The 12,112-nt window shown below is 34.3% G+C and overlaps 1 protein-coding gene across 1 annotated transcript; it reads right to left on the bottom strand.

The window, feature by feature from the left end:
- Positions 1 to 264: 264 nt before the first annotated feature.
- Positions 265 to 11,112, bottom strand: LOC124361760 (intracellular coagulation inhibitor 3-like). The gene is made up of 5 exons (XM_046815728.1): positions 10,961 to 11,112; positions 3,750 to 4,094; positions 3,095 to 3,316; positions 2,452 to 2,592; positions 265 to 1,363 (listed from the first exon to the last, which is right to left on the bottom strand). The coding sequence occupies exons 1-5, from the start codon at positions 10,966 to 10,968 to the stop codon at positions 763 to 765; spliced, it is 1,317 nt and encodes a 438-aa protein (XP_046671684.1). The 5' UTR covers positions 10,969 to 11,112; the 3' UTR covers positions 265 to 762.
- Between the last annotated feature and the right edge of the window lie 1,000 nt (positions 11,113 to 12,112).

The following is a 12,112-nucleotide window of genomic DNA, read 5'->3' as shown; positions in this document are numbered from 1 at the left end:
GCAGTACAGTATCAACTTCTAAAGTAGCAGTTAAAAATTGTGACCAAATATTTTAAATATTCTATCATCTCAAACTATAATAATAACTGCTTGGCTTTTCCTGTTTGATTTCTATGTTACATTCATTCGAGAGAATATTAATAAACATCCCTAAATATTAGAGAGAAGATCAAAATAAACTAAGTATATTTTCTATTATATTTTGAAAAGAAGGGAAGGATAAGGTTAGAGTGTTTAATTTACGAAACAAAACAAAATTGGAAGTAATTGATTAAGAAATTATTTATTTACATTGACATCATTATACTTACTATAAGTTCTATGGAATATCACATAAGCCCTACATTTTATATAAATAAAAGGGCAAGAAATAATAAATCACATAGAATACAATAATATAGTAATTTTTATATACATCACTCTTAAATACTAACCATTTACACAAATCACACTTAAAATGTGGTTTAAAAAGTAACATGAATTTGAAGACCCTACTATTGATTTTGATTTGATGCATTCAAAAATTAGTTATGAAAACAATAAATCAGCAACTTACTAAACAATAGATTATTTAAAAACACTATTTGGCTTATTGAAACTAATTCTAATTACTATTTACATATAAAACAAAGCAAACTACCATTTGGTCATGTTAGGCCTAGAATCAGGTACAACAACTAAATGATACAGTAAAATGCCTGTACATAAGCTATTTTAAGGAACTTTCAGGTTAGAGGAAATAAGAATCATGTCCTGTCACTATCACTGTGTGTGCTTATAATGAGGAGTTGGCTTGATGACAGTACCCCAGAAGAGCGTAACGCCTGTCTCATCATGGCGGATGAAGAAGATAAAAGGTTTCTCAACCCTGACCACAGGATTTGAACCATCTCTGGTGAAGGAAAATGCAGTAGCCGCTGAGGCCACAGTTCCATCTTCGGTGATGTCAATCTCCACTTTGTGGACCGCTTCATTCACGAAGATACCGTCCGCGATGTTTGTCAGGTTGGCAGTGTGGATGTCAAAGAGACTCTTTAATCCCATCTTTTTCAGTGGAGGTACCAAATTGATGGTGCTCTCAAGGCGCATCCTAGGGAAGAAGAAGATAACTGGTCTCTTCTCAGTCTTCTTGATGAGATGCTCCATATCGGAGGCGCTTGTCGTATCAAGGAAAGACTTGACGTCTGTGTCTGGGACGATAACATACATGGTGATCTTGTTACCCTTGTAGGGCATGCCAATGATGGTACACCTGCGGACTGGGTCTGCGTAGTAAGGGATCTCTGCTCCATTCACCATTAAGTCCACGTCAATGATCTCGTTATAATTTTTACCTCCCTCTTTGCCAACGTAGAAAGGTTTTCTGTGAAAGAACAAATTATATGAGGAATATTTAAATGCAAAGACAACCATAAAGAAGAAAGATTATTCATTAAAGGCAAATAGGTCAAATGGGAAATTGTGTAATTATAGATGATTTAATATTATATTTATCAAGTTTAATTAATTAAACAAGTCTTAAACTGTTCATGAATAAAAAAAGTGCTTATAAATATTTACAGACAGGTAAAAAAAATGTTGGATACATCTTCATGAACTTTTCTTGTTTTGATGCATTGAACAAATTTTTGTAACATTAGTAGCCTGTTCTGAAACATTCTGTATATAAGAACATTTGGTGGAACGGTCAATGTTGTCTTCCAACTACTGCTTTTGTATACATGGATTATAATCATAATTGGTGACCTTTCTAATTATAATTCAAATGTTAAGGAGGGTGGGTCATATGTTTTATCATTGGAATACCTTTTGGAATATGCAAATTAGGTCAAGAGAATGAAGTATTAAGGTGAAAACTGCACTGGTGTAATCTATGGTTTAAAAAAATGTTCATTGGTATTTTTTTCATAAATGTTAACACAGGATAGTCTCTTTAGTTGAACCAATGTCCATATATTACAGGGCCCAGGACTCTTACAATTAAAATATAAATTAAACTTGAACATCAAACATTTGATTCCTCATTTTGGTATTTACATTAAAATTATTAAGGAAGATTTGTTTTGAATATATCTCTGAAAAGTGCACCAATTTAAATAGTACCTAATGGACTATTTTAATGTGCCTAATTGAAATGTTGATCTTTGGCATATAGTAAATAAATAAATAAAATAAATAAATAATGCAAGGTCCCTGGTTTGGAACAAAAAGCTTAATCCCATACACATTCTACACATTTTATATATATACAACAAAATGGGAGTGGTCATTTAAACAATTTTAGCTGTGTTGCCCCTATTGAAGTATTTTAGAATACGTCAAATTTTAGAATAAATCAAATATTACTACCCACTAGCTAAGAAGTATTTCTCAACTTGTGCTCTACTATATTCTATAAATAAATACAATTAATAGATAGGCGATGGACTTCTTGGGACCATATCTACTTACACTTTAGTAGCACCTGGATAGAAGGGGTTCTCCCACTGTCCAATGAAGTAGAGGGCACTGGCAATGACAGCTTTGGTCTGTAGGTCGGGCTCTTGTGTCAGCAGATCTTTAATATGACCCTCCGTTCGGTTTTCAACCCATCTGCAAGTAGCAATGTTTTAAAAATCTTGTTATAGGATTCATTTTAATCTCTTAATCATACCAATTTGTAAGTTTATTTTAGTGCTTAGTTGAAATGTTTCTGTCAAATACAATGAACATTTAAGGTATGATAATATCAATTTGCTTAGAGTATAAGCTATCAATATTCATGCTTTTAATATTCAAACTTCAATTTTTCTAATAGAGATTATTTAGTGCTGCCAATTGTCCTAAAGGAAATCATTTAACCAATACCTGTCCATGTTAGTCTGGTATACCGTACGTAAAATGTACATATCTCAGAAACCTATAAAAAGCATGTTAAAAAAAATGGGTTCTTTATTTAATAATATCCAATTTGAATACAGGGTTTCAACAAATTATTTTGTACATTTTTGTTACTAACACAAAATTTACTGAAAATAAAAATAAATTAAAATTGGTTTAAATAAATTGTGTTGTGTTATTTTCTAAACCATTTGTTATGAATCTAAAAACTCACTTGTTGATGATCTTGAGTGCCTCCCGAGGGTTCTGTTGGAAGTCTAATTCCCGCACCTCGCTGTGATAAATGTCTCTCGTGTAGTTGACAAAGCTCTGGTTGATATGGAAGTTGTGCTGAAGAAACAACCCTTTGGCGATGCTCAGATGAGTTCCGTCCTTTTCCTTCCGTTCCTCTAACATATCAAGTAGTCGACCCAACTCCTCATGAACAGCATGGCTCCTGATTGGAAAATAATTAAATGTATCACATTTTCAGAATATAATTTTAATATACTATTTTGGTATCTACGAATATTGTAATCAGGCAATGATAACCTCAGTGTTTTTGCTCTAAAAACAAATATTGTATTTTGAAGTTACTATAATCTTTTATGCAACATTGCCTAAATATATGTATTTTGTATTGAAAAAAGCACATCTTAAGTGCAGAACTCAACAGAAGCAATATAATTTAAAAGGTTTTTAATTATTTAATGGGTATAATTTGAAATCTATTAAAAAAATTTACATGTTAAATGAGAATATTTATCTCTGTAGTCTCCTTTCTCTTCATTCTTTTAACTAACTCACGAAAGATAATACTTTTTGTACGTTAAAGACAAAACTAGACTCTGAGTGCACAGCATATTTAGTGAGCTCAAGATTGTACTTACTTGCCAGTGAGGTTGATGCCTGCGGTTACACCCAGGAGCCTAGCGACCTCGGCATGAGTGACTCCACGGGCGCCGAGCAGAACGAGTGCCAGCACGGAGGCGATACTAAGTGGCGAGAAGACTGTGTTCTGTCCCGGAGTCTGGGAGGACACGGCAGCCTCCAGCCGCAGAGAGAACTCCTCCAACGCACGCTGTATCAGGTGGTCGACCCTGGCGCGGTAGGGGTCCGTGTAGGAGAGAGTACCGTTGGAGGACATATTGGCAGCCTCGGGGTTCTCGAAGATGATCATGGCGTCCGTCTCTACCGACATCGTCAGCAGGAGGATTGGGAGTATCAACACTGACCTGCAACCAGACCTGTCGTCAGTTCTGAGTAGGAATAATATCAAACGGGAATTATTGTACACAATTGAAGTCAAAATCACCTCAAGTACTGCTTTGTAACCCCAGCGTCAAGTAACATACCAGTATCGCTGCTTTAAATCACAGCATAAATGTTACTTGTTCACAAGACGTGTAGAAATAAAAGATTTCGGAATTATTTCATGGTACGAATGTGTTCCATAAAAATCATATTTTACAATAATTCTAATGATACAGATATCTGATCTGGAAAATTTGTATCTTTAACTAACATAATAAATTGCGACATGCACTGAGGGCGCTACCTACTGTACCTCCTCATTCCTTTATGGAGCTCCGAGGATAGTTCTAGCATTGTTGGCTAATATTTAGTATCATAAGATTACCCTTATGTTGATTCAACGTTTATGCCTAAAAAGTCATTAATTTACAATTGACTACTAGACCTATTAAAGTGTATCAGCTGAAAGTCATTAATGGGTGATATGATATGGGTAAGATCCGTACTACTGTGCCTTGGAAGCAACGAAAACAAGATGAATTTGACGGTCATCGGCCACTACCCTAACCTTGGCCCTATACAATCAATGTTATCAAATGATGGCACTAAAAGTGCTTTATATTAGTCTAAAGTTACGATAAGGAGTGTTCCATCTGAAAAACCCAAGCGGGAAATATTCTTCAATCTTTTGAATACTTTTTAGTCCGTAGAATTTTGTTTTAAGTATAGATTTGTGTACTTAATGTATACATTAACATCTACGTAAAAAGTATACATTATTAGTCAACATCTTAATACTATATGCTGCACTGATGGAATTGTATTGAAATGGTTTATCTTATGTGTTGAGATCGAATAAAAAACAATTAAAAACAAATAATGTTTAATGTTGTTGCATGGTAGATTTTAAATCGATTTTTATAATATTTGTTTATTCTAAAGTAAAACTATCCCTGTTCTAATCTTCAACCGATTTTAAAAAGCTATTACAAAAGTTGTCATTATATTTTTTTTGTCTTTAGTTTAAATAATTTATATTCTATTATATTTTTGTGAAAGTTTATGAACATGTTATATTACTGTTATTTTGAAATTTGTATGTTATAATTTGTCCATTTATTTCTTCAGTTAGCTTTCTTTCCTCATAAACACACAAGAGTGTACATTATTTCAATTTGTGCAGCCACGCCGGTTTCGCTTCATAGAATAGATTTCAAATCAATGTGTGAATTGTGGCGCGGAAAATTGTTAATTGTGAATTGTTTCTGCCAATCACCGGCAGGAAACCGCTAATACTCCGGCTCGCCTTGGCGGAACCCGTCCTGTCTTGTCGCTTCAGTTGGGCGTCGGGCCTCACGCTAAACTAATATTGCACAAGACAATTAAAGTCAAATTTCTTCTTGCAAACTACGAGTTAAACCTCGAGGGCTATAATCACTGATCTTACAGACAAACCCCTAATTCTATAATTGGCCTGACCGACAAAGCGGATTTGCTAGGATTCACAATTCATCGTGACTTGGTGTTATCCTTCTGGTTCCGTAATGCAGGGTATTTACAGGGTTCCAGGGAACATACCCCTTTCCTCGGCTAACATATTATCAGTCTATCACTCGTGATGGACTGGCGAAAAACAATATACTTTTTGTTTTGTCATGTGGATTCTTCACAGTATTTCGTGACGTGAATCATCTAAGATGGATTGTGTAACAACACATTAAAGAGCTAAGAACCAAGAGGGGGTAAACTTTCAGCGGAAACCATTAGATACGGTTTTATCTGAAAACCGATAAAACCATTATTACACAATTTAGTATTACTATTGATAGGGAGCACTATCTTTTCAAGTGAAAGGTTAAACAATACTGATTATATGAATTTTTTGTACTGTTTCATTGATGTAAGTTTCATTAACTGCCAGGAAAGAGATATTTTTTGTTTTAATGGATTTCGGTTACAATATCAGGCACTCTTATTTTCCTCTAATATTTATCTCGGTTGTTTCCGTTTACTTGTTGCATTACTAAAATTGTGTTATTGGTATGATAACAATTTTCCTTAGTTTAATGTGTTTTGCAGTGGTTGACGCATTTCCGATCATCCAACTAACATGATGAATCTTTAGTAAAAACCTTCTCACATCGTTTACAGAGAAATACTCTTACAGTAGGCCTATATCTTTCCTTACAACTCCATCTTTTACTAAGCATTTCCTATGTAGAAAGATAATGTAGGTATAATAAACAGCAGTAGTAAAGGACAGTAATTTGATTTTGAACTTTCCTTTAGCTGTACTGTGTTATCTACTAGTTATCTAAAACAGTTTTGTGTCTGTTATCGCCACAACTACGCGAGAAGCTGCGCGTTGCGTGGAGGACAAAGTTGAACTATTGAACTGTCCGTCAGTGTCAGTCCAATCCCGAGGTCACATGCACACGTAACGGTATTTTACATGTTATACAGTGTTAGTCCAAAACATTATATATATATATATATATATATATATATATATATACATTTTAAATTAAATATAGTAGGTTCATTCTTGTGTGAATTACGTCGTTATGGAAATTCCGAAATAGATTATGAATATAAGGCGTGATATCTGTTGTATCCCCTTCTAGGAATGGAAAAATTTATTAGAAACTTATAAACACAGGAAATTTGCTACCATTTTAATGACGAATAAATTTGGTATTCTCGTTTCAACTACTAAGTATGTATGACTTGTGCATTGTCAAAATTAGATTTCCAACCAAATTTAGTTTTTAATTTTTGGCGAACAATTTTAACTCACAACGATAATGATAATTCATAAAATAAAATAATCTGAGAACTCTTAAATAGAGGCAATTGAAAACTGCGTTCATAAATTTAACGAAAATGTAGATGTTCTTTTTTGTTTATGGGAAAAAACGCATTCCTTCGTGACTCCTGAAGGAAAAGAAACCTCCTTTACCATTAAACGCACACATACTAACACAGGACAGCGTCCCAACTTGCCTTTATTGTTATGAAGGATCGTGCACGAGACCTTGGGTCAGCAATCGTTTCCGGACAGAGTACAGTCACGATCTGTCAGTCGTAACTTATGTGATATATCTTGCACTTTACCGTAGCCTAGAGGTAAATCCACGGTTTTCTACCCTAGAGGTCACGGGTTCCTCCTAGAGACATCTTTAACCTCAAAAAAGGTCCATTGTCTTGGATTAAAATGCCACATGTGTAGAAAAGATAATTTCAACTAAAAAAAAAACTTTAAATAAACTTGAAACTCCTAGACAAATAAAATAATCTTAGTGAAGAGTAGATTATTAGCATATAGTTATGAACCAACTTGGTTAGAAAACATAATACTATTACGAGTACCGCCTGCAGATATACTCCCCTCGAATAAGCGTAAAAACATTACAGACATAACCTAGACGAAATGACACTACCGAACTGTACCCACGAGGCGGGCGACCTTCTCTCGTTCAAACAATGTGGTCAATTACACTTGGCAGTGCTGTCACTGTGGGTACATGCGGGCATGTTGTACCAAGGCTGTCTACCAAGGTTCTGCTTGCACTTCAATATTGTTGCTAATAACACAGACCGTCTACAGAGAACATGCATTGTTAAACAGTTCCTGGTCCGAAACAGGTACTTTAATTCTGTCACTGTTATGTAAGCGGTTACGTTTTGTTACCACCGTACGATACTAATAAACACGTGTGTAAATAATATAGGTGTATAGTTTTGTAAACGCCTGGGTTTTTAAGGGTATGTTAAATTTTTAACCAAGCGGAAAGCCTTTAAAATGTATATACTTTTTGAAGTAATGTGGTTATTGGAATCCTTCGTCAGTTATTTAATACATACACCAGCTAAAATACCAAATCTCGGGGTTTTAAAAATAAATAGCTGATTTTGCCACTACCCAATTTTATCTACGACCAACTTCCTGGCCAAAGAACCGATACTATTTTATCTATGCAATTGGATCTCACGGTCCACAGTGTACCTACAGGAAAACTGAGAATGATCGAGAGGTTCAAAGACCATAGCAACTGTAATTTAGAACACAATAACAAATAAGAAAAACTATTGTAAGAATATGTAACAAGTTTGAAATGTACGGAACGGAGATAAATATGAATGAAGTAGCCTACTCCCTGAAATGGGTCTGCGGTATATCAAACTGTTACACCACCTTCAAGATACCTTTGAATAATTTTGTGAGATTGGTACCTAGAAATATAGTATTTATAGGATTTAAAAAATTTACAGGAATAAATTTCCCGCGATTTCTACACGTGTTAAATGCTACAAACATTATTTATTAGAATTTAAACAAGCTAAAAATTCGGTTCAGCGAGGGAGATTTCGCGTTTGTACTACAGCGGGCAACTTCACTGCTCATGGACCGAAGTTTACTATTTTCAATATCGTTATAGACATAGTATAGTCAGAGATTCACAAAAAATGTAAACGCTATAAGTTAATTTGTTCTAAAGTTATAGTGCACGCAGATACACGATGACATATCTGATTTTATAATTATTAACTGCCAGGAGAGATCCAGCTGAAAGCTCAGCCAATGGAACTTCGTGGTGTCTAACTATAAATATATCAATACATTTTAAGGTTGAAGCTTAGATTTTACGGTTAATAGAATAATTACATATTGTGTACACAAGGAGACATAAACTTTGTTCACTTACGTTTGTAAACCCGCTCAAATAAATAAAATTTGCAATATCAACACCGACGTACAGATAATAGTTTTACACCAAATTGAAACCCTCTAGCTGACTGTGAGAGTTATTGTGAGTGCAGATGGGAGGTGCTTCGAAAGACGCTCAGCTAATCACATGAAGTTTATAAACAATGTACAAGTCAGGGAATCCCTCCGGCGGTAAATCCAAAGATACAAGCTGAGGCTACAAGTTGGAGTTTAGTCACCCCCGAACTCCGGGAATCCCCGTATCTGAGTGTCGCCATAAAGCTTGGGAGTGCATCATCGGTGAGTGACAGGTTGGGTAAAACCAAGTGGCATCTTATTACACTACTAGACTATATATATATTTGTGGCTTATATGTGTCTAAATAAGAACAAAGTAAGGGCTCTGTGGTGTAATGGTGGTGGGCTCACCCGGCAAGTGAGAGATCCGGGTTCGAGTCCCGGCGGAGCAAGTAATTGTTATGATTCAATGTTTATTGAAATTAAATTCGGCTATTGCCATTATACAAATTTTATTAATGTAAATAAAAGTCATTTGACAGGTATTTGGTCTTCCGTATGTTAGTTTGGTTATTTAAACGCATATGTTACAGATACGGCCAATAATAAATAATTGAATCGTAAAAAGTAAGGACTCTGTGGTTTAATGGTAGCACACTCACCCGACAAGTGAGAGATCCGGGTTCGAGTCCCGGCGGAGCAAATACTTTTTATGATTCAATGTTTATTGAAAAAATTAAATTCGGCTATTGCCACTTATATAAATTGTGTGTGTATATATAATTGTAATGTTACCTGAATACCAGCATCGGCGCATATTTTCATTAATAATTTATAAAAGTTAAATATACAAACAAAAAAATTACAACTAGAAAATTTAGACTATACTTGCTCAATTGGTATTTGATAACTTATGTACAATCAAAAATGCATAGGCATTACTGTATATAGCCCAGCTATCGTTTTTTCCCAATTAAACCTGTTTTACGGATATCTTTTTGTGCTATGGGGCGTTATTTCAAATTATATATATATATATATATATATATATATATATATATATATATATATATATAATACAACCAACTTTAAACTTTAATTATATATAAATTATCCATCGAGAAAGTTTAGGACATAAAGTTCGTACGTTGTTTATGCCCGAAATTCCGTATGACTCGCATAGCTATACATATTTTTATTTTACATAGTTCAAGAACATGAATTATAATTTAATTTTTCCCCTAGTGTACTATTCCATAAGTATCCATTTTTAGTATCGTACACATTTAAGACTATGATATTAAAACCTTATATATTAATTTACTCATGTATTTGCGGCTATATCACGAAACTAGTATATTTATAAACTGCTCGGTTATCCATTTATGTAATGAGAATAAACATAACATTTCAGTTTTAAACGAATAATAATTAACACGGACAGAATTATAATTAAATATTACAAAATACTACTAAATAGTCTATTAGATTTCTTTCATTAATGTTAAAAATGTTAAAAAAAAGCGCGTTAGAGTCAAGTATTTACTTATTAACTCAGTAAACTTGTCTTGTGGATTTCTCAATTGATTACATTTATAACAATAACTCTTATAAGATACACGTTCTACATAGTCGTATATGAAAAAATCTGCGTCTTACTATAAAACTACAGACATACAGATCCGTAAGTAACAATATTGTTAATATACCATGTTATCTACAATAACTATGATAAGGAAGACGAGTTTGAATATTTAAAAAATTTTAAATGTTATTTATTTTTTCTTGTTTAGAAATATTACTTTTTACATGTACTTGTACGAAAGATATGTGAATTATGTGTAAAGTACACGGTTTTGTTCCGCTAATAGCAACAGAATTGTGAATTAAGAGAAATATTGAACGCGTTTTATTTCTAACTAAACTATGCATATTTGTACAATATAAATGAAATACCCGTTATTGTATGTATACGATAAGAGAAACCCGATTTCGTGGCGCATCATCCGTTGATAAGAATAATGTAAACAATAAATGGCTTACACAATTACAAAGTAAACAAACTCAAACAGACAGTGGTTTGATAAACCAATCTAGCATTTAATAAAATCTGAGACTTACCGTATCATCTTGACGACTGCCTGGACTAAGCACAGATGTTGATCAACGGAAATACTCAGGTGAGGGAAGAGTTGCACGACCTAGAACTGCTCGTGACCGCTTCTTAGCTCTGACCCGAATGACTTGACCACTGAACTGAGTATACTGACCAGATGCGGCACAGCTGATCCCCACCTTAGTGGCACAGGGGGAGGGAGGACTTGATCCCCCCTCCATGGCTCGGCGGAATTCCCGTGCAACATACTACAGCTACTGAATTCTCACGCCCACATTCCTAGCTATCTCTGTCTTATCGACTCCCACATCTTACACATTCGAATGACCTGGGTCACCCGTAGGCACTAGACAGGAAACATGAATATTTATGTTCTCTTTTATAGTACCCAGGGAAATAAGGCAATGTAACTTGTGAAGGAAACATAATTGTTCTGGACATTTGCCATCGTTAAGTGAAACAAAAAATCGGTAACACATAGTGTAACAAAATGTGTTACTGATTGTTTGTTTTACTGAACTATGGCAAATGCACGGAAAAATCTTGTTTCCTTCACAATCGTTCCATCGTCAAAAATAAACTTCAAACAAACAAAATAACTTGTTAAATCCACCAAAGATGAAGATCTATATTTCAGAATCTATTATGGATTTGGGATAATGGAATGGATATTTGGATATTACTATGGGAAGATGGTTGATTTCGTAATGCAATGAATTTTTAGGCAGAACTCCAAAGAATACCAAACTAAGAGGCTAGTAATGAAGGAAAACAATTATTTTTAGGATATTTGAGGGGGATTCATATATAATTTCAATAAACATTGAATCGCAAAAAGTACTTGCTCCGCCGGGGCTCGAATCCGGATCTCTCACTTGCCGGGTGAATGTGTGACACACACACACACACACACACACACACACACACACACACACACACACACACACACACACACACACACACACACACACACACATATATATATATATACACATTAATTAAATTATATTAAAATACAATGGTATGTTATTTATGAGCGAACTGAAATTTATGACAAGCTCGGTTTCGTATCAGACTTAATATCACGTGAGGTTTGAAATATATTAACTCGAAGCTATAATTTATTACATCATTACTAATCATTAATATTTATTCCT

This window comes from Homalodisca vitripennis, chromosome 1 (genome assembly GCF_021130785.1).
Source record: "Homalodisca vitripennis isolate AUS2020 chromosome 1, UT_GWSS_2.1, whole genome shotgun sequence".
Taxonomy (NCBI): Eukaryota; Metazoa; Arthropoda; class Insecta; order Hemiptera; family Cicadellidae; genus Homalodisca; species Homalodisca vitripennis.
Note: the sequence above shows the minus strand (reverse complement) of the source record. Positions and strands in the feature narration are given on the sequence as shown.

Bases quoted from the DNA above. Each gene is read 5' to 3' on its own strand.
- LOC124361760 (XM_046815728.1), bottom strand. The intron at 3,317-3,749 runs GTAAGTACAATC...TTTTCCAATCAG, and splicing joins GGCATCAACCTCACTGGCAA to GAGCCATGCTGTTCATGAGG. The intron at 2,593-3,094 runs GTGAGTTTTTAG...TGCTACTTGCAG, and splicing joins GCACTCAAGATCATCAACAA to ATGGGTTGAAAACCGAACGG.